The 24291-nt window shown below is 40.5% G+C and overlaps 1 protein-coding gene across 3 annotated transcripts in view; it reads right to left on the bottom strand.

Moving 5' to 3' along the window:
* Positions 1-22731, bottom strand: part of Csmd3 (CUB and Sushi multiple domains 3) — a 1140535-nt gene extending 1117804 nt beyond the window's left edge. For all 3 annotated transcript variants that reach the window (XM_059246844.1, XM_059246845.1, XM_059246847.1), the window contains exon 1: positions 22554-22731. In XM_059246844.1, the coding sequence (XP_059102827.1) occupies positions 22554-22731 (178 nt within the window). The remainder of the gene's footprint in view (positions 1-22553) is intronic.
* Between the last annotated feature and the right edge of the window lie 1560 nt (positions 22732-24291).

Below are 24291 nucleotides of genomic sequence, written 5' to 3'. Positions count from 1 at the left end.
AACTTGAAAATTACTATTGTACACTTAACAACATACGAATATGGAATCATATTACAGAATGACAAGCATCTTTTATAGTTAACAAACACAGTTCACAGATAAAATGTTAACAACAAAAGTTAATGAATCATCTTCAGTAAGAAATTATAAGTTACAGACCACAATGCTGCCTAGAGTAGAGCAGGTCATTGCATAACCAATTCCTCAAGGAATGCACTCATGTCCACGAAAATGAAGATTCAAATGAAGAAGACAAAAATATGTTTAGGGTATTAAATTTATGAAGACAATTCCTGAAGCAAAACTTTTAACAACAAAATAAATAATTTCAATAAGTCCTACAATAATATACATATATATATACACATTTTGAAAATAGATCTTTTGAGTATTAATTTCAATTCTGAAAATTCATTTGTTTTGGGATTTCTTTGTTTTTTGTTTGTTTGTTTCAAGACAGGCTTTCTCTTCATAACCCCGACTGTCCTGGAATTCCTCTGTAGACTAAGGTGGCCTGGAATTCAGATATCTGACTGCCTCTGCCTCTGAGTGCTGGGATTAATGGTGTGTGCCACCACCATCTGGCTGATGATTCATTTGTAATAATGTAAAAGCACAAGAGAAGGTATAAACAGTGAAATTATGGACGTGAATTAAGGAATGTTGGTTTTTGAACTGAAAATTAATTTTAACAGTGCTAGTAGGCAGCTTCAAGGAGTGGTTTAGAAACAAAACTAAAATGTATTTCAACAGTTGACTTTGTTTAACCAGAAGAAAAGATGCAAGCCCTTGAAAACAGTGTATTACAAATGAATTTCCGTGATACATGGACAGAAATGAAACACCCTATCCCAATGGATTTATGGGCAACATGAATTGTATTCGGTTAGTTAAATAAGGACAATCTTCGGTAGGACTTGAGATGAGGGTCCTGAGGAACGTTGAAGGGGCATGCTAGATGTGGACATGTCACAATTCATTGCACACTCACACACAAACATTTTAAAGGAGAAATTTAAAAAGTTATACAGGAAAGATAGAACTGATAAAGAAAAATTAAAAAAAAAAACATAGCAAGGCATCTAGTCATTTTCAGAAATTAGCTAAGACTCAGGAGACATTGCAAACACTCAGATGAATGTTTATCAAGGAGTGTGCCAGAAACGTAGATCAAAACAAATGAACTCCGTGATGAAATGTTTGGTTGATTTTGTTGTTGTTGTTTGTTTGTTTGTTTTCTTTTGTGGATCAGGGTGTTTGATTTTGTTTAGGCACCATTTGCCTTATTTGTTTTGGGTTTCTTGTTTTAATGTTGGTGTGATTGAGAGAAACCGGGAGGGAGGGGAACGAAAAGAAAGATAAAGTACACGAAATTGGGTAGATAGGGAAGTGGGGAGGATCTGAGAAGAGTTGGGGATTGGGAAAAACATTAACAATGTATGCTATATGAAAAAGCAATTTAAAAGTTTAAAGATAAGTAGAAGGTATTCAGAATTTTAACACAACCTGGAATTAATGGCACAAAGTTCAACTGAACAGTAGACTAGAGCTTGCTGAGAGATTAGAGCTTAGTACATTATCTGGAACTAGTTAGAAGACTGGATAAAGAAAGACAACCGTCCACCAAGGTGACTCAGGGGTTAAGGCACATGTCAAACCCGATGGCCTGAGTTTGATACCCAGAAACCTCATGGTAGAAGGAGAGAACTGACTTTCAAAGTTGTGTTATCACCTCCACAAGTGTACCCTGGAATGTGCACACCCACCTCACCCCCACAGAAATGAATGAATGTAATTTTTCTTAATTCCAGAAAAAAGAGGCAAACTTTAAGCCATTAACTTTTAATCAATAGAAGTAAAATGATATAAAAATAGTATTTTAAATATCATAAAATAGGTCAGCTAATATTCTATGATACTTCAGTTTTAAAAAAACACTATTTGTTAAAACTGTACTTTTTAGAAGCACTATGCAAAATTCTATGAAGATTACAACTGTTGAGAACATGGATACTGACCTCCTGTATTCCTCTGTTACAGGCAGAAGCTAGAATATGCACAATTTACTTAAATAAAGGCAGCTTATGGTAAGGACTATAACTCTGTTATAAATACATTTTTTTGGCAGATGTGAGGAAATGAGGTTTAATTTCAACTAGTGAGTATGTAGAGACCAAGGATGCAAGGATGGGATTTCCTGGAGATAAATATACAGACGTATTTTAAACAAGAAGCACTTCAGCAAGACTGGGGATACTTAAGAAACACCAAGTCTCCTAGACTGGGCCATCTGAACTTTGCAGAGTGGTAATAAAATGCAGTGTTTTACAAAAAATTAAGGTATGGTATTACTTAATGTCAGAAGGACATTTTAGAGAATGAATTATTAAAAAAACTCTTCTAAAATAAGATTAATAAAACAAAAATCAAATTAAATTTGTATAATATGGAATAAAAATGAGAAAAGATATTGAAGGAAAGCTCAATATTAGCTGTAATTGGTGCTAATTGATTGGATTCTGTCTTATTCAGCACTCTTGGTTCCTCCACGTTCCACTACACTTCTGAGAATGAAGTATTCTAGATACAGGGAGCAATCTCCCAGGAGAGCAATGTTCAGTCTCAAAAAGTTCTTGTTCCAGGAACAGAATAAGGAAACAATGTAAAGGTCATAAGAGAGGGATATTGTTTCTATTATAATTTTTAGTTATATATTACTCACTTTCCTACTTACTGGGAATTATTTGGCCAATAAAAACCAATTCTAGAGTTAAACAGAAGTATAGAATCAAAACAGCCACCTAGCATCCACATCTCTCAGAGGATTGGGACTACTGGGATAATATTGAAGTGATTGTCTGGAAATAAAGTGGAATTTTTTCTACCTTAAAAAAAAAGTACAGAGACAACCAAACCAAACTAGTGGGAACTCATGAACTGTGGACCAATAGTTGTGGATCCTCCATGGGACTGGGCTAGGCCCTCTGCATAGACAGTTGTGTAGCTTGATCTGCTTAAAAGACCCCCTGGCAGTGGGATCAGGATCCATCCCTGATGCATGTGCGGGCTTTTTGGATTTTTGGAGCCCAGTGACACAGACTTAGTGTGGTGGCAGGGGTGAGGTGGGGTTGGGGATGGGTTGGCTTGGACCTGCCTGAACTGAATGTAGCAAGTTCTGCTGTCTCCCCATTGGAGGCCTTGCCTTGGAAGAGGTGGGAATAGGAGATTGGTGGGGAGGGAAGGCTGGGAGGTAGGAGGAGGGAGGAGAGCGGGATCTGTGGTTGGTACATAAAATGAATAGAAAATTTTTTAAAACTAAAAAAAGAAAAAAATGGCGAGGGGGATGGATAATGACCTAAAGTGTATTTAACAAGTAAAATCTACCTCTATATATTCATGTACACACACACACACACACACACACACACACACACACACACACACACACACAATGTGCTGTCATATTCCTAGCTTAAAAATATTTCATAGTGAACACCAATGTTAAACATTTGTTTTAAAATTTGTATTTACTCTTTGAGAATTTCATGCCCTGTATTTTTATCATGTTCCACAACTTCTCCCAGATTCCTCCTATCTACAATCCAACTTCATGTTCATTCTCTCTCTCTTAAAAGTAGAACAGGACAAAACAAAAGTTACACACACTCACAAAAAAAAACCAACCAACAAAAGCCACTATAGAATCCGTCCCTTAGGAAAGGACTTTGAAAGTTTAAGGTCTTGCCCTACTCCCAGCTTGCTCTCTCCAAGAGAAAACATTTGCGTTTGAAAGTGTGAGCTCTCGGCATCCTCCTCTAGCTATGATGCTTGCTATGCCCTTCCACAATGGCTATTTATCCTTCTGGAACCGAAAGAACAAACAAGCCCTTCCTTCTATAAAATACCTTGTTCACGGTGTTTCATCACAGCATCAAAAAAAGTAATGAAGACCCAATCTAAGGAAAATCAAGTGAGTTGCGTGTTCAGAAGGCAAGGTGTCAAAACCAAATGAAACAACTTCACACTAAATAGAGATGCGACATTCTTAAACATTTTATTTCCTAGGGTGCATTGGATATCCAAATATATAACAGTATCCACAATGATGGAGTTAGAAATATTTGAAGTGCATATCAATCCCAAATTTGTGTAATGTAAACTGATTTTTCTGTGTAAAGGTTTGACCAAAACTAAATTGATGAAGTTAGTAAAACCTAATTAAGGTCCACGTAATTTATAAAGTATCTTTTATTTATTTAATTTCTAGGGTGCTATGCCAGGGCTTGTTAATGCATGCTGCTGACTCAGATTTTTGAGACACTCTAATTTTCTCAATGAAAACTATCACCTATAAAACATGTTTGTTTCTTTTAGACTTCTGAATAAATGAATTCAGAGACTGGAGTGATGGTTGGGTTTAAGAGAACTTCCTGCTCTTCCAGAGGACCTGAATTTGGTGGTCAATACCCATGTCAGATCACAACTGCCTGAAACTTCAGGTCCCAGTCATCTGATGCCCTCTTCTGGTCTCTGTAGGCGTTGTGCTTAAGTGCCTATACCAGCACAGAGATGCTCATATTAGTAACAATGAAAATCAATTTTCCTTGTGTTCTCATCTCCCATCCCCTACACTCCATTGCCCTCCCCTCATCCCCAGTTTACTCATGGAGATCTCATCTATTTCCCCTTCCCACGGCGAACCATGCGTCCTTCTTAGGGTCCTCCTTGTTAGCTAGCTTCTCTAGAGTTGTGGGTTGTTGTCTGGTTATCCTTTGATTTACATCTAGTATCCACTTATGAATGAGTACATAAGCCAAGCACCAGGCAGAGCTCCAAGAGTCCAGTCGACGAGAGAGAAGAGGGATTCTATGAGCAAGGGGCATCAAGATCATGATGGGGCAACTTACAGAGGCAACTGAACCAAGCTAGTGGGAACTCATGAATTTTAGACCTACAGCTGTGGAGCCTCCATGGGACTGAACTAGGTCCTCTGCATAATCCAGACAGTTGTGTAGTTTGGTCTGCTTAAGGGGCACCCTGGCAGTAGGATTAGGATCTGCCCCTGGTGCATGGGCTGGCTTTATGGAGCCCACTATCCCTGGTGAGACACTTTGCACAGCCTTGATGCAGGGGAGGGGGGTTCGACCTGCCTCAACTGAATGTATCAGGCTCTGCTGACTCTCCATGGGAAGGCCTTACCTTGTAGGAGGAAGGGATGGAGGTGGGTTGGTGTGGAAGTCTGGGTGTGGCGGAAGGAGGGAAGAGAGGGGGAATCTATGGTTGGTATGTAAAATGAATAAAAAAATTCTTAATAAAAAAAGAAAGTAAATTTTAAAAAAACAAGTAAATTTTAGAAAATTCCCAATGTAGTTTGGACCGGATTTAAAATTTAGAAAAATGTTGATCTATATTGAATGAGAGATTTATATAATTTATAGGTGTGGTTCCCTTTCAACCTTTATTAAATTGTAAAGTAGAAAAAGATACAATGAAAAATTCAGGTAGGCACAGTGCTAAACTACAGTATCAGGACATCTAAATCTTTACCTTATATGCATTTTTGTTTTCATTTGAACAGCAAACTCAGCCCTAATAAAGCATCCTTTGGCACATGTCTAAACACTAATGTGAAACCTGCCTCTCTGACAAAGTAATAGGTCTGACCTTTCTGAAATGCCACTCTGATTTCTCCTGTTTCTATTGCCTTCACTTCTCACAGCATGTAAAATAAATAATGGTAAGTTCTGAACTGATCATGTCAGAAACAAGTGCTCTTATACATGCAGAAGGAATCACTTCAGTGTAGGCATTACATTTTTCCCTTCTCCAAATCTTTTAAACTCTGTGTGTTGAAACATTATGACTATTGGGGTAAAAGATGCAAAAGTTTTGCTTGCCAAGGTCTGCTTTGAAAATGATTGTGTGTAAGTTAGTCTGCTGTACCAGTCTTTTAAAATAGCCATAGGTTTTCGGTAAAATAATGCTATTTTAAATGTGTGTTAATATAAGCACACTTTCAAAAGAAAAGAACTGGATTTCTCCACTTGCTAGTTAATTTTTCTAAGTTATTTCTCATATTTTTTGAATTCTTTTTAATTAAAATTTATTTATTTTGACTATGGGTGTTTTGTTTGCATATATGTTTAAGTAGCAGATATTTGCCTGGTACCCAGAGAGGCCAGAAGATGGCACAGGATCCCCTTGGCCAGGAGTTACAGACCATTGTAAGCTATCATGTAAAAGTTGGAAATTGAATCAATGTCCACTGGAAGGGCAGCCAGTGCTCCTAACCATTAAGCCTGACCTCTAGTCCCCAGAGGCTGTGTTTATACAATTTGTTTTTTACATTTAATGTAACATGTTTAAATGTGTATGAGGTTTGGGCAACAAAGTTTGCTATTTATCCACATACGCCTCTTGGAAAACATGCCGAAAAGACATCGATTGCTTGATCCAAATCCTGGCCCCATTTACATGCATCATACAGTGACTTAAGTCAAAGCAAGTCCACTTGCTCTCCTTAATCTACATTTTAAAAGGGAAGTGAAGGAATAGTATTGTAATAAAATATGAGATCATACAGAGTCAGCCACAGAAGTTTCCAGGTGAGGTCGTGAAGAAATAGAGAGAATAACCGACCCAGGAACCTCACCTAGATAAACAGAGATAGAGATCTAGATAGAGATCACCCAAAACAACAGACAAACAACAAACAGAAAACACCCTGCACAAATTGCATCAAAACCTAGAGAGCTTGAGAGAAACCATTCCACGGCATTCTAGGTAACCACTGCATGTTACAAAATTGTCATTCCATGGTAAAATCTTGGTGATGATCTGAAAACAAAATAGGATTTTTTTTTTTTTTTCGAGACAGGGTTTCTCTGTGTAGCTTTGCGCCTTTCCTGGAACTCACTCTGTAGCCCAGGCTGGACTCGAACTCACAGAGATCTGCTTGGCTCTGCCTCCTGAGTGCTGAGATTAAAGGAGTGCGCCACCACCCCCAGCCAAAATAGGACTGTAATTCAAAGTACACAGAAAGTCAGCCCAGGGATATGCTGATCCAGTTCTTCCTTCTTGTATTTGTGCATCCCTATGAATTATAAAGTAACCATTTTCTTCTTTGTTATATTTCCAGAAAGAAAGGGTATCTGCTGAAGGGGTAATACAAACTGTAAATCATTCCTTTTGCAAGAAAGTATCAGTCCTATCTCCAGCACATGGAGGAGTCAATGGTCACCAGAGTAGCTGAAGTTTAGGATCCCAGCGTTTGGAAGGTGGAGATGGAAGGATGAAGGTCCTTGATGAAGGTCTGCCTAGCCTGCTTTGCTAGTTTCCTGCCAGTGAGAGGCCTTGCTTCCAAAATACAGTTGGATGGAATCCGATGAAGTCAACCTGAGGTTGTCCTCTGATCTCCACATACCAATGCACATGCTTGCATACACAATCATACACACACTTACAAATAAATGAAGAGGGAGGAAGGGAGAGAGAGAGAGAAACAGAGGCAGAGACAGACAGAGACAGGGACTGAGACCGATACAGAGAGACAGAGAGAATTCTTTTAAAACACGGACTTGGGATGTCATATGCATGAAATAACTATGTCCTGTTAATTACCACAAGTGTTGTTACAGGATTTAAATAATGAACTGATGTTACTTATGGAGAGCACTGGAAAGTCACCATGGAACATATGGACATTCTTTTTCTTTTAATTGCACCAATAAAAGCGAAACAATGCAGCCGATAAAAGCCGTTTCATCTCAAGCTTCTAACTTTATGGACCAAAGTGTGAAGCAAGCTTATTGACATAACAGGGGAAAGCATGGTTTTGCTCTTACATAAATAGCTAATATTTTTTACTGAGAATTGAGTAAACATTAATATTCATATATGGCACCTTAGCAAACATTAAACCTACCTTCTTACATATTGAATTACTACTGGGTCACCAGCACCTAAACTTTACAGAACACGAGTAAATTGTTGGTACACATTTCATAATAACATAAGTCAACAAAACAATGCACATGAGGAAATAGGAGAAGGTAATGCACAAAATGAAATTTGGTTATCCTCATCTTCTGGAGATAAGTCCTTCCACTGAACTCTTCTGTAGTAAACTTAGCATTGATGGCATGCTGTTGCTTCTTGTATTTCCTTCTGTTGGTTTTCATTGTACAAATTAAAACATATCATAATATAATATATTTATCAAAAACCTGTGTTTCATGGATGGTTATCTGCAGACAAATTAAAGTAAAGAATAGAAAACTGTCATATTCTGTTATTTGCATTTTATTATTTTAATGTCCTTTGCACGTTCACCTTGATAATAAGCTTAAGCTTATTTCATGTGGATCATACAATGAATGGGTAAAGATTACAATTTAATTTGGGAGTATTATGAAGACAGAAATTTTGAAGCAGGATCTAACTAAGAAGCAATAAAATTAAAAAATTATTGTCATAAATGGTTATAAAATTATGCTTAGCTGTGAAAGAAATGCAAATGGGATCTTCATTATACTGTGTAGAGTAGGTAACATCAGTTAGGTGAACAGACAAGAGTTAACCTTAGTTTTAACAGAAAACTAGATCCCCCAAATAATGTCACATAATGGACAGTTCCAGATGATGTCAATGGGATGCTGAATTTAACTGTCATAGCATAAAATTTTAATATATATCATTAAATTGTAGGGGCCTGAAACTTCCAGTGTGGACCTCAATAGGTAACTGAGTTGAGGGTTTGTGTCCATTAGATAGTAATCAAACAAAAAGCCATTGTGGGTTTTATGGAAATGAAATCTATTGTAGCCTTCAATGCCTAACCTGCGTTTATTGAGTAAAGATAATAATATTATAATAAAAATATTGTGAAATAAATTAATTTTACAAAACATTCAAAACTTTAGAAGTAGTTAAATTTGGTAATTACATGAACTAGCATACAGCACAAGCTAATGTGTATAACATCGTTGGCTTTCTGTCAGGTTTTTGGGAATTTTGCTTTTGCACTAAAAACGTAAGTATAATGTAAACTGTTTCTATAATATTAAATTTCAATATTCTTGAAAACACAGATATAAATGAGCAGTGAACTCAAATTGCTGTAAAATGAAAAGGATTTCAAAGGACTCACACATAAGTAGTGTGTTCAAATAAAGTCCAAATTTTTATTTATGACAGTCATCTATGGAATTGGTTCTCAAACCTGTGGTTTGCAACATCTTTGGGCTTGCATATCAGATATCCCGCTATCAGATATTTACATTACAATTCACAACAGTAGCAAAATTACAGTTATGAAGTAGAAATGAAATAATGTTACGGTTGGGGGTCACCACAACATGAAGAACTGTATTAAAGGGTTGAAATGTGAGGAAGGTTAAAGACTGCTGCTCTATCGATACACCAAGGAGCACTGCTAAGCAAGTACAGATATTGAATATTTTCTAGAAGTTTGCAATATAATCAATTTTAAGGTTGCTGTTTGATCTCATTTGAGGATAGTTAACAAGGGAGCTTGAAAACATTGCCCAGATGTTAAAGTGCCTTGCTGCTGTTCTACAGGACCCTGGCTTGGTTCCCACTGTCCGTGTTGGACAGCTAACAAATGACTGGGAACTTCATCTCCAGACTATCTGATTTATTCTGGTCTCTACAGACGCACTCATTAGACAGACAGACAAACAGAAAGACAGACAGACAGACAGACAGACACACACACACACACACACACACACACACACACACGTATTTTCTTAAAAAATTGATTTATCAGGAAAAGAAGAATATTCGGTTATTACCAGGATTTAAGGATAAAAGTTTGCCTAAAGTAATTGGAAAAGGCTGGAGAGCCAAATGCGCAGTTAAAAGAACTTGTTGCTCTTGCAGAGGACCCAAGTTTGGTTCCCAGCATTCACAGGGCCACTCCCAGGCATATATAATTCCAATTCTAGGAGATCTGGTGCCCTCTTCTGGCTTCCATGAGCATTGCATTCACATGGTGCAAATAACATCCACTCAGATGAAGTATTCATACACATAAAATAGTAACAAAGTAATGAATAGGCATGAACAGAAACTTAGCGCTGGTTAGCATGGGCCCATGAGCATTTCTGTTACAAATTTCATTTGAGAGAGCTTGTCTTCTCATCATCTTAGGACACAAAGCGGGAAGTTGGCACACACATTAGCAGACTGGATGCAAATTTGTTTACACAAAACATTGAAATTAGTTCAGCTGCTTTATTTTAAGCAACAGACAAAAATGACAAAAGAGAAGGAGAAGGAGGAGGAGGAAGAGGAGGAGGAAGAGGAGGAGGAAGAGAAGGAGGAGAGGGGAGAGGAGGAGGAAGAGGAGGGGCAAGAGGAGGAGGAGGAGGAGAAGGAGGAGGAGGGGCAAGAGGAGGAGGAGGAGGAGGAGGAGGAGGAGGAGGAGGAGGAGGAGGGAGGAGGAGGAGGAGGAGGAGGAGGAGACACTCTAGCTCAAGTGTTTGCACATATGTGAAAACCCAGAGCTTCATCTGGACTACCTAGGTCAGTCACTCCTAAAGTGCTGCCAGTGAAAGAGGTAGCTGTTGCCTTGCACTTCCAAGAGATGAGGTTGCCCCCCTCTTCCCAGGTGTCCTCACTTTGGTCTCTTAGGTTGCAGTTGCAGCCCCTGGACACGCAAAGCCCCAAGCAGAAGTGCAGGCAACTCAGTTTAACTCTGTTACCCATATTTGGAAACCAGTCAAATTCGATTTCTAAAGGAGTTCCAGAATTTGCTTCTGTTTGTGAAGATGTTGATTCGAAACTGAAAGCAAATTTAATTGCTAAAAATTTCAGATTAGCTAAACATCTAATTACGTTTTAAGTGACTAATAAGAGAGATGGCTTTTATTCACTTGTCTGTAATAAAAGTCTCATAACATAAAAGTACACTGTGAAATTATGTTTTTGAATTCTTGTCTCAGTTGACAAACTGAATCATGAGGGTGTTACTTTCATCAGAAAATGGTATTATAAACATCATTTTTCTTAGATTTCTTTCAAATTAGGTAACCTTTGCAGTGTAAACAAACAGAACAATTAGATCAGATATTCCCATTTTTCTTAAAAAAATCTAAGTATTTGAGAAACTAGAATAAAATAAAACAAGAAAGCACACCTTTTTTTTTTTTTTTGATAATCCTGCTTTGTGCCACTAATGAGGAACATGAAGAAAACATGTTATGACAGATCTGTTTGCCCCTACTTCCTCACCAAGTTCCTGGGAGTGAAATCACAAACTAATGTGTAATTTATAATTTTAGCAAACCAGTGAATGTTATAATATTATCAATTTTTAAACTGCAAAACTTCGCTGGTAGTGCACTTGCAGCATCAAATAGAATATTGCAGTGCAGAGTTCCAGAAAACACAGTAGGAGATCAGCTGTAGCTGCATCCTCCTTACACTTGGCATATTCTGAGAGGCCAAAGCTCATGTCAAAAATGTACGATCCTAATTCCAAAAGATGCTTCAAATTAGTGTGCCCCCATGAAGAGCACAAAATTCCGTAAGTATATTATTCCCTGCATTGCTCATGGAAGAGCATTAGCATCTTTTTGTGAGTCTTCAGCTTTATTTATTTATCTACTTATTAATTTTGTTTTGTCATTTGAAACAAAATCTCTCTCTCTACTTATCTCTAGCTGTCCTGTAACTCACTCTGCAGACCAGACTGAGCTTGAACTCACAGAGATCTGCCTGCCTCTGTTTTCCTAGTGTTGGGACTAACAGTTTATACTATGCTTGGATTGGGCCTGAAAATTTTATAGTGAGATTAAGATGACACATCTGAATATATGTCAACAATAAAGAGAGCTTTTAACTATAGAGTGCCAAAAGTGCAATTGTAATTAATAGTTACATCTGAAAACATAAATTATTCTCTTCCAAAAAAAATCTATTTTGAACAGTTGTGTGATATTGGACTATATTTTTATAATGACCATGATGTATACGTGTACCATTTAATTTCCGAGTTACTCTTTCCTCTTGAAATTACTACATTTTTGTCTTGCATCTGTGCCCTCTGACAGAGTTCCCTCAAGAAGCCTTGCTTTTCAACTGGTCAGTATTTGGGGATAGGCACAGACCTTTCCTCCTCCAAGAAGCTGCTCTGTCCCAAACCAATTACCTCTATATAGACATCCATGAGACCCCTCCAATAGACAAAAAGTGAAGAAAAGTACTAAAAACTGGTTTGATAAGTCATTTATTCTATGGATTGTTTCCTCTTTTGTGTGTGTGAGGAAAAAGCTGTACTGGATGTTTATAAACCAGGCCGACCTTGCAGAATGAAATAGATTTGTGGATAGAGTTATAGAATTAATATTTTTAAAGTTCTAAAAAAATCATTAACCCTTGCAAATAAATCTTAGAAAACAGACTAGATGGGATTTAGGAATATTTGTATTCTTAAAACTCTATAGAACTTGGTAGGAGCTTAATGTGAAAAAGGAACAATTGTTGTTTTTTAAATCTCATGATAAAATTGGTTACTATTTTATATTAATAAATTGATGTACATGTAAACTCCATAATTTATTCATCCTACTTTATACATTCTAAATTTTACTTGAGATTGCTGTGACAGAATCTAGGAGTTACTAATTTTAATTCCATTTTTCTTTGACCTTTGTGCTCAATTTTTCATTTGATAGAGGCATAGAAATCTCATGCATTATATTGGAAAGCCTACCCTAAATATTGTTTATAAAATTGCAAAATATCTTCTGTTCCTGTTATACTGACAAGTTATACTAACTTGACTTAGACAAGTTATGTAAAAGAAGTCCCTAAGAAATGGCGTTTCCTGTTAATGTAACTACACAACAGCTGCAGATGTAACAAGATTGAGATTCTAACCTTGGTTATAAAGCAATTTCTCTAAGCCCAAGTTTTGCCCCTAAAACTGAAGAGATTCATATACAAATTTAACCATGTACATGTTTTTGATTTTGAAACTGCTGTGAGAGTTTGATTGTTATTTCTGTTTTTCCTAACCTTGATCTAAAAACATCCTGCCCGAGCTTTTTATACACATGCAACAGGGAAAGTATAGTTTGTAAATGAAGATGACAATTTGAACACATCAGATAAGAGCTATTTCAGTGCTGCCTGTTTGAAGTTCAGGACTGAAATAGGAGGGAGGACTATTGTTTGAGATGAAAATACCACTACATACAGAGCATCACATATAAGAAATATGAAAAATGTTTATCCTTAAAACATCTCCCCAAACATGACAGTGTCATAGCCTCTCTATAAACCAAGTACCCTGAGCTTCCTAGATTTAATCATAGAGCCTATTTCTTGGAGTGGTGTCTGGTCATATTGTAATTCAAAATTTAAAAGCTCTGTCCTATTACTTTAAATTCCTCCATCATGAGAAGATAAGGGGACCAAGGGGACCGAGTGGGAGAACAATGAAAGAGATATCTTGATAGAGGGAGACATTATGGGGTAAGGGAGAGGCCTGGTGCTGGGAAAATTCTCAGGAATCCACAAGGACGACTACAGATTAGACTACTAGCAACAGTATTGAGGGTGCCTGAACTGGCCTCTGGTAATCAGATTGGTGAATACACTAACTGTCATCAGAGAGCCTTCATCCAGTGACTGATGGAAGCAGATGCAGAGATCCACAACCAGGCCAAGCTCCAGTAATCCAGTTGAAGAGAGGGAAGAAGGATCATATGAGCATGGGGGGGAGGGGTGTCAAGATCACAATGAGGAAATCTACAGAGACAACTGAACCAAGCTCAAAGGAACTCATGAACTTTAGAGAGATAGCTGTGGAACCTCCATGGGACCGGACTAGACCCTCTGCATACAGGAAACAGTTGTGTATCTGGGTCTGTTTAAGGGGCCCCTGACAGTGTGGCAAGGATTTATCCCTGGTGCATGAGCTGGCTTTCTGGATCCCATTACCTATGGTTGGATGGATACCTTGCTCATCCCTGATAAAGCGGGGTGGGACTTGGTCCTGCCTCAACTGAATATACCAGGCTTAGCCATGGGAGAACTTACCCTGTTGGAGGAGAGGATGAGGGGTGGTGGGGGAGGCAGGGGGGAGCAGGAGGAGGGATGAGAGGGGGATCTGTGGTTGGTATGTAAAATGAATAAAGAATTTAATAAAAAGAGAAGAAATAATAAAATATAAGTGTTAATATAGGGCAAAGGAAGAACTTTGTAGATTGAAAATTATGAAGTCAGCTTTCCTGGAAATAACTTGCTACTTGTATATATTTCACTCACTTTTTGTACATTTCAACTACTCAAATAATCAAAAGTCCTTATCTTCCAAAATTTTATTCAAATTTGAAAAGAGTAAATAAAATATTTCATATGCTATAACTCAGAGGATAACATTTTTGGGTATTTTTTTTCTTGAAATTTCAATACCTGCAAAATGTATTGTTTTTTTAAGGTAGGGTCTTGGATGATAACTTTCTTACATAAATAAGATGAAAGAAACTGTACGTATGAAAATGCACACTGGAAAGAATTTATAGTTCTCATGTAATATGACTTAACCTTAATAAAATCCAGGAGGGAAATTAAGAATTGATTTCATAGACTTACATTTGAAAGAAGAAATTGTTTCCGATTTACAAAGGAAAAAAATGGTTAAAATTTTAGATAATACATGAGCATTATTCTACAAACTGATTTTATTTAAGAACCTATAACCAACCATGGTTAAAGTTTTCAGAAAGTAGGATTATTTAGTTAATATATTATTATTATTTATGTATACTTTTGTGCATGCCTGTGAACATGCCACACCCACAGCCACAGCACATGAGTGAAGGCCCAAGGATCACTTGCAGTAATTGCTTCTCTTCTTCTAGCATGCAGGTCCCAGGATTTGTACTCAGGTTGTGATCTTAGCAGCACATGACTGTATCCTCTGAGCCATATACATGGTTATGTATCAGCATTAAGAAAATTTTCTCCTACCCTAAATTTCCTCTCTTTTCCCCCCATCTAAGCAAGTAGTCATCAGTTCTTGTATTTTTACCACAACATGTAATGATCAATAGTTTTATGTGGTTCTAGTTGATATATGGTGCTTAAATGTGAACTTTTATGGTTGACTATCTTGACTGGTACCATCTAAACTAACTCTGAAATAAAATTGAAAAGCTATAAATTAAAAAGCATTAAACATGGTCTCCAATGCCCTGTAAAGCAGCCTCGTGTAAGGAGCGAGAAAGCTCACTGGTGCTTTCTGTGTACATGTACTTATTTATAATATATGAGCAATGACCCTCCTGGTATTTAAGAGTCCTTTGAGTCCTATGACTGTTATCATTTCCGACACAATGAATGGACAAATCTATACAAGTACATCAGTCAGTTGGTATTGAAATTAATCCACATCAGAATACACAGATGACATTCATCCAGAAGTCTGATTAACATTCCTTTTTTTTTTTCAGATTTGTGTCCTCTCTTGACACATAGACAGGGAGAGATTTAAATGATGAAATGCGATCAGCAGGAATTGCAGAGTATTGAGTGGGTGACGAATAACCTGGAACCTTAGCCAATGTGAAGTAAGAGCTGGTGAGAAGAGGCTATACTCTGAATTCAGGGTTAAAAGAGAGTTAAGGACTGATGTTACAGATGAAGAATGTTCATTTTGCACACGCAAGTTTAATGGAATGGTAGTTCTGCCAGGCCCTTGGTTACATACTTGATTCACATAAATCATCTGATTTCACAAGCCCACTGAAAATACAATATTTTATAGAAGCATATGAACAGTGCAGCTGAGACTTAGAAAATTTGAATTCTTTATCTAAGGGTGCTCTTTCGAATTACCATTGTCTGACTTTCAAATCTTTGTACCTATGTGGCTCCAGAGCCCTCATATTTTTGTGTTTTGTTTTGTTTGTGTGTGTGTGTGTGTGTGTGTGTGTGTGTGTGTGTGTGTTGTTTTTGTTTTTGTTATTGTTTTTCCACTTTAATGGAGTACTTTTTAAATTTTAGAAAGCATTGAAATTAACTACTTGGTTTCTTAGAAACACAAATATCTGTGCTTGCCTCCCAGATAACCTGATTGAATAGATTGCTGGTGGGTCTCTGAGATTTTGTTTGGCAGAAGAGTTTCTAGAGGACACCTGCACTCCTTCTTAGAGATGCCTTGAAAAGCACTGCATTAAATGTGCTTATGAAACACAGAGTGATGTTACGATAGCTAATGTCACCAGAATCCCTCTGACATTTTCTGTCTGTAAGACTCGCAGGCTGAAGTCATAAGGTTAGACATCTTAGGAGAGATTTTGAATACAGGTGTGGGACACAGCTACCTTCCATAAAACATATTAACCCCGGGAAATCCTTAGCCCAAAACAACAGCCTGATCATCAGAAATGCATTTGATGCCTGGAGGGGCAGCATGTGAAGTGAAGGCAAGCTGATCATAAACGTTAAGACAGTGAGTTCTGGAAAACATTTAAGAAGTTGGTTTTTGTCAGTGACATTCTGTAACCTGTTATTTGGGACAAGAACAAAAGCCTGATGAGAAAACAAGATTTTGTGTGCTTGGTAATAGATGGGTCTGAAGAATGCTATGAATCACCTACTGGCTCACTCTCACAGTTTAAAAAAAAAAAAGTTTATAACTGTATTTCCTGTTTTATCACCCCACACACACCTCATGCAAAATTAAAATGGTAATTCTCATTATATCCCTAAACTGCACTGAGAGGAAAATGAAAGAAGGCGGTAGGAGAAACAGACACCTAAAGTTACACTCTATGGTATGTGTAGACAGCATTGAATGGTGCCATGTTTTGTTTGCGTCTCACGCACTGTTTTTCCATACTCCTTTGGAGCTGTTCTGCTTCTGATCCCTGAAATCTTAAAATTCAAGGAACAAAGAGCACAGTTTCTAGAATAGCTCTGTTGCTAAAGGGCCAGGAGCCTCAGGAACACTACTACTTGGTGGTTTAAAATTGTTAGTCAGCAGCCAGGCATGGCAGTCTATGTCTGCAGTTCTAGCACTTGACAGATCCAGGCAAGGAGATCAAGATGTGAAGGAAGGCCTCAGTTACCCAGACAGTTTGGGCCCAGCTTGGTCAGGGCAATGAGACATTATGTCCCCTGCGAAAATAAATAGTTAACCACAAATAGATAAAATATTGAATTTGTTTTTCTTTTTTGAAATTTGGCAGACTTTCTGGAAACTCTGAAGGATAACTGCAAGAACTTATCTCTTGGGACACGAGAAGTGTATATGTTAGCAGGAAAGGGAAGTTCAGCTTAGAGCCAGTTACTGTCCCCAGGTGTCCCCACACACATTTATTTGCTTTTGAAATCTTGCTTCAGAGCCTTTGTTTCCTGGGGAACACAAAGGCATTATTGGCTGCCTTGTCTGCCCTTTATTTTGTCAATCACAGAATAGTTAGCTCTCCTGTATGTTAAACCACGAATGTGCCATTTTCTGCCACAATGTTTTCTGCCTATAACAGATGTGCCTCCCTCAAACTTCTGCAGTTAGACTCCACAGACAGAGGAGTTAGCTGCTCAGCCCAGGAAACAGCCATGGCTGCTGCAACTAAGTCAGAGATTGTCAAGTACTTCATTTGCTCCCGTGATTCTCCCTGCTTCTCCTTGAGGGATCTCGAGGGATCTCAAGGGAGCTGGCGCGTCCTTTTCCGAGATGCTGAAAGCTGCTTCTTTATTACTTCTCCTCACACACTCTTGCAACTAGAGCTTGCAGGGGCACTGCCTCCTGACTCTGCCCACACAGAAAATTCCAGAAACTGAAAGACTGCAAGTGGGCCTTTCTGATTGCTTTCAAGGAGATAGCTATCCAGGAAATTTCAGCTCTGAATTTAAGGAGCCATTCAAATGGCATAATATTAGACTGGCTTTAGGAATGCCTTGATGTCAAGCCTGCACCATAGAGTGGCCTTCTGGGAGAAGGGAACCATCCTCCTGCCTCAGTGGTCTGTCTGTACATGGCCTCCATTTCATTTTTATTATGCAGCACAAAGCAGGCTTCAGAGGCCCTTTTCCAGGAGTCACCTGGCCACAGCAAGAGAACATAGAGAACATCCTGGGCTCTAAGTTGACCTATCTTGTCTTATTTCTGTGGCCCCTTCCCTGCACCCACCTTTTCAGAGCCATTTGCTTGGAAACTTTGCTGTGTTTTAAACCCAGAATTAACTCTCCTGGCAATCTTTTGTCCCAAAGCATCAAGGTAGGAAGGAAGACTTCATAGAAGCTCGCTTAGGGAAGTCTCCATTCTTGGTCTTCTCCCAAGACCTTTCAGATTTACTGAAGGGAGGGTGTCTTGTCTTACGGAAGTTGTAGTAGTGAGGACAGCAGCTGGAGTCACTTTGGAGAAACCTGGCTTTTTCTCCTTGCACCTGTCCTACCTGGGGACAACTGTGGTATCACAGCCAGAGACAATCTGGAGCTTAGGGGAAATGAATGTGCTGTTAACCCACAAAGGTATGCAGCCTTACTTAGTACACATTGACTGCTACTCTCAGGGTCCCCTGATAGCTCTTGGGTATAATTTATTATCCTCCTTCCTGCTAGAAACACGCCACACACACACACACACACACACACACACACACACACACTCACCCCCCCACACACACACACACAAACACACATGTCAGGTACCCATTCTCTACTTGGTTTGGTCAATGGACATTTTAATTTGAAGTTTTGACTTTAAGAAAAAGTAATAAATAGTCACAAAGGAAATGAAAAGGAGATGCACCTATCCAAATTGCGTCAGAAACACATCTCAGCTTCTTTAAACACAAGAGTTACTACCTTCTGTCAGATGTCTGGATGTTGCTAACCTTGAGACAGGGGTAAGGAGAGCTGAGACTTTGGTAGATCTGTTGGCTGTTTTTACTGTTTTGTGAAGACAATGTTTTCCTCCCAAGCTCTTTGATAAACTCTCTCAAGATACTATGCTCTCTTTGCTTTTCTCTCTCCCTGTCCTTCTCTCTCCTTTCTGGTGTGTCAGATGAAAATGTTGTAATTGGAGGGTGAGTCTATCAATCCCAATGGGCATCAGCCTGGCTGAGAGCTTCAGGAAAGACTACCCTAGCATGGGGCACTGAGACAAAAGTCACAGCTCAAGTTCTACCCCTCTGCTGCTTTGATACCAGCTTCCAGCCAGCAAGAATGAACTGGGGAGACTGGCACAGGGTCCTCCCTCCAGCAGAACTCTATGTCCTGTGGCCTGGTCATTGTGTACTGAAAGTCCCAGAGCAGGCAGGAAGGTGCATCCTTCCTGAAGTCCAAAGTCCAGCAGAAATCCCAGAGCATGCACCTGGAGGGAGTGTGCGGGATGCAATACCTAGCTTTCCACCTGCTGCAGACTGAAGTGTGCGCCACAGGGCCTTCCTGCGCCATGATTGTGCTCCCCCCTCCCCCCTCCTTTGAAAAGGAGAGTGAGAAAACACCCAGGCGTTTCTCTTTACGTGGGCGGGACGCTTAAGCAGGACTTAGGATTCACAATTTCTTTTTTGGTGACACCTAAACAGAACACCAGGCAGCTAGATGATGCATTTCAACTCTCTCTCTCTCTTTCATTCTCTCCCCCTCTCTCCCTCTCTCTCCTGTATTCCCTCCCCCTCCACCGTGCACGGCTTCTCGTTCCCTACCTCCCCTGGCTTCAGCTAGAATTAGACATGGGCAAGAATGAAAACCCAAGCTGCAACCCCACCGCCCTCCAGTACCCTGTCAGGAATAACACCGCTTTTCTTTCAGGTAATTCGGGTGGACAGGAAATGCTCCCAGGAGGTTAGCTACCTTTTGAGCCCCACCCGAGAGGCTCGGGCCTACTGAAGACCACTTTCCCTCCACCGTGAGGCGTGTCCTCCCCCTGAACCTCTTTTTGCCGTGGCTGTTGCAGTTAGAAGTGAAGGCCGAAGGAGAAAACTATAGACAGATGGTAGAACTGTGGCGTAGGAAGAGGTTCAGACAGCCCTGTGCACCGCGGATCTCCTGACCCCTCACACTAGCCTGGGGTAGGATTTTCAGACACCTTAAGCCTTTCTGTGGGCCCGAATGACCCGAAAAGAAACAGTGTGGGAAACAAAAGAGGGATTAGACACCAGAACACAAAATGTATGAGACAATGCAGCAATCTCTGTCTTCAGGGTGCCTTGAGACCGAAGTAAAATGAAAATTTAAACCACTGTCAAAATCAGCACCCCTCCCCGGGTGTCGGAGTGTTTTAAACGCATAACGCGTGCAAGTTTCTTGGAATTTGAGGATAGTCTTCCAAGATCTAAAGTGTCAGACTTATCTCCCAAGTACCAGATGCATGGCAATTAAGAACTTTATTACCATTAAAAAAGGTCTTAACGATCTGTGCAATATAGATTTTGGACAAGACCAAAGCAGACTACGACATGCAACACCTTCCCAAAGTCCCTAAAGCTTGGAGAGACTGAAAGGAGACCAATTATCTCGGTCCAAAGGGTAGGAGTTGTGGATGGAGGAGAGGGGTCTCCCACTGCCAAGGCCATTCAGAGCAAATTAACATTCCTTTCTTTTTTCAGTGGCGCATTTTCTTCGTAAAATACGGTAGGTGCTGGCCGCAAGCGCTGAAATCGCAGGCGGCCCAGCTCTGCGTTTCTCCGGCTGACGTGCTCTGCCGGCTTTGGCAACTCACTCCTTCTAATGTGCCCCCGAAACGTTTGGGCTCAACAGGTATCTCATGAAAATTCGCACTTAACCCTCGGTCATCTTCTTGAAGGAGACACTTTCACGTTTCTTGCCCCTGCCGGGGCTGCTGCTGGCTGACCGCGACTCGTCCACGCGGAGCCCTGCGCGTGTCTAGCAGGCAGCCCCAGGGCCATCCATTAACCACCCACTCCGAGTGGCAGGGAAACTAAGCCCAGACGTGTCTCTCCTCGCACCCCCGGCGGCTGGCGACGAAAAGCCCTTGCAAGCAACCCGAGACGGGTTTTGTGCAGTGGGTAGACTAGTTACGTCGCTTCGGACAAGCGATTTATCCCCAGGAAAACACACACACACACACACACACACACACACACACACACACACACACACACACAGCTTTAAATAGAAGGTTGGGGTTACAAAGCCGTCGCTGTCACAGAAAGCAGGGGCGACTTCTTCTTGGCATTTAAGGGATGTCGATTAAAATTCGGAACTGACCACCCATCCTTGGCCATCGCTGAGGAAGAGGTAACCTCTCCGTTTCCCACCTCCCCAAACATGAATTATCATATCCACTGAATGCAAATGTGCTGCCTTCTGCGAGGGGACGGCCAGCTGCAAGCTGGACAATAAAGTGTTTCATAGAGACGCGGCCCGATTGCGGTTCAGAGAGGCACTCCTTTACAAAGGAAGAAGCGCCCAGTTTGTGCTGATAGCCTTGGCGCGCCTGGGCCAAAACTGCCCCTCCACCCCTCGAGGCACAGACACCCAGGATTGGAAACTAGCTCCGCTATGAGCTGCATCCCCCTGTGTCTGCTGGAGCTGCTGCGAGGATGGAGAAGGGATTGTTCAGAAATGATGGCATGAGTCATAAACACCTCTCGAGTATTCTTTGCAGCAATTAATGGGCAGTGGGTGCAGGAGAAGTTGTGGAATAGCTGTGGGTTTATTTCGTCCCCCGGACAGCTCTTTCTCCAGTGATCCGACTGTCCCTTGCCTTCCTGCTTAGGAATAAATTTTCCATCCCACCCGCCCCCACTCCTTGTCTGTGCATGTGACACTGATTGTACCTGTCTGAACGCAGAGACTTGCCGGGGATTTTCTTTTTGGTCAGCTGTTAATGACTTTCCTCCTACCTTCATTCATCCTCAAAGGTGGATCTTTACACTTTGTGACATCTCAGCCTCATTTTATTTTTTTTTTAACCGAGCATTTAGCAGAGCACCTAAGGAAGCTCCCCTACATTTATCCTTGCATAGGAAGCCACGTAGAAATAATTCAAATTTGTATGCAGACATTCATATTGGTGTGATCAAGCTGGAGAAGGCTCTATCTCGTAATGCATTTAAAAACCAATGCGTTCCTAGCATGTTGGCAACTTTGTTGTCCGAAATGGTTAAAAAGCACTCACGCCAATGTCTTCAATTAAAAGAAAGAAAGAAAGAAAGAAAATCTGTGCAAAGAATCAAACCCCACGGATTCCACAAGAAATCAAGATAATCCTCACCACTTAAAAAAAAAAAAAGTCTTGCAGAGGAATTCTGCGTGGATACCCACTAGTTAGGGGCTATAGGAACCAACTCACGTATTCGTTTGAGCATACTGCAAGAATATTTATTGAGCACAAGCTCAATCACCGCATTGAACGCCAAATCTGGCAAGCAAAATGCATTTCCTATCTGAGGGAAGGAAAAAGAGCTGTGAATCAACTCGTTCATCAGTATTATCCCGATTGTTTTATCCGTGCAAATTGCAAACTAACCTTGCTAGCCTCTCCCAGGCGACAAGTCACCCCATCTCCATCCACAGCAGAGGGTACCCCCCGAAAACAGACCTACCTTTCACACAAGACAGCGTCAATAAAAAGACGAGGTTCCAAAACGTAAATCCACTTTTAATCCCCATTTTCTTCTTCAGAATGAAGTCGAGGCGGCCACATTTAGCGCATCTTCGCGTGCCAGGCTCCCGGGGTTTGGATTCCTGTGCTCTGCTTTTCCCTTTGCGGCTCCCTTTCATATTATTCGCGAGCTCTGGATTCTGGCTCCTCAGCCCAGCGCAGTAGAGTTGTTGCTGTTGTTGGTGCGCGGTCACAGCTCGGAGTGAATGGTGTTTCTGGGATACCACAGCAACCTTGACGAGGACTCAACCATCTCTCCAACGGGGGCACAGAGTCTCCGCTACTCCGGATTCTGTCTTTTCTTTTGCGTTTTTTCCCCTCCACCGAAATTAACCTTAAATCTTGCTCCTTACAACCTACACCAGAAAGCCCCAGTGAGCCTCGGAAAGCCCCGCTCTGCTCTCTGATAAACTCCCCACAATATTTGAAATCTCGGGGCTTGGATTATTTTTCCCCCCGAATAGATCAATTCTGCCAGCAAAAGCAGTTCAAGAAATATTATGTTAGTGAGCTCTCCATTGCAGCCTGCGAATACAGAAGCATGCTAAAGGAGTATTTTAAAGTGAGGATCTATGTCGCTTTTAGGAGAAACCGTGAGGATAATGAATTGGGTTCCATGGATGCCCACGTCGTTAGAATGGGACATGTGTTACTACAGTAGTTGCATATATCCCAGGCAGCCCTCAGACATCTATTATATACTTTGATTTAATTGAGAAGGGAGATCACAGAGAATTTATTTGCACATCCAAATCTGCATATTCGAATACCTGCGTGTAAAAATCATGAAGAAGATTTTATTATTTGGTAAACATATGCCATCCGTGGCTGGGGCAGGGGTAGGCTTGGGAGGAAAGTCGTAACATTTCCCTAAATAGTTCATCTTTCATCTTCCTCAAGCCCCTTGCAGCCGGTGTGCAACAGCAGTTTAACCAGTTGTGTCCGTAGTTTTCATCTGGAGAAAACTCCTTTTCCTTAATTCTGAATTGATCCCAAATATGTAAATGGAAGGTTTCTTTCAAAAGGCAAAATGTATATGTCTATACATTTTGGACTTGGCAGCCCCATAAACCAGGCAAGGGTTAAGGATATACAAAGAAAGAGTTCTTGCGCCATCTACCGGCCGTCTGCAAGCCTCCAGCTTCTCCTTCACATCTAAAGGGACCCTGTTTTATCTTCTATTGTAAAGATATCTGCCCGAGACTAGAATGTTTTTCTTAGGCATACTAATTTTTGAATCTATTTTTTTCCCTGCCAGATACTATCCCAAATATTTTAGTGATAAAGTTCCTTAGAGCAGGGGCCAGATTGACGATCTGACCCTTTTGGGATCTTGGTCCTGTCTCAAGAGTTAGGAAGGGCTGCACTGCAGACTCTGGAATAGGTAATTACCAGTGCCTCTCGGTGGCCCTATTTGCATGCCGGGAGGGGTGGTGGGGAGCATCTTTGCATATCATTCAATCAAAAGGACTGCCCGCCTTGAGTTTGCAGCTCCCCACTCTGCTCACAAATGATGAACCCTGTCCCGTGCAGCATGCAATCCCCCTAACCAGCCTTTGTCCCTGAGCTCGCCTTGGAGCTGGCAGCTCAGTGGACCAAGGCAGTTGCTTCTAGGGGGAGTTCTGCTCTGGAAAGTGGGCACACAGAAAGCGCCCACAGTCGTCAGTGGCAAGTGGGTT

Source organism: Peromyscus eremicus, chromosome 20 (genome assembly GCF_949786415.1).
Source record: "Peromyscus eremicus chromosome 20, PerEre_H2_v1, whole genome shotgun sequence".
Lineage (NCBI taxonomy): Eukaryota > Metazoa > Chordata > Mammalia > Rodentia > Cricetidae > Peromyscus > Peromyscus eremicus.
This window is presented reverse-complemented; position numbering and strand designations above follow the sequence as displayed.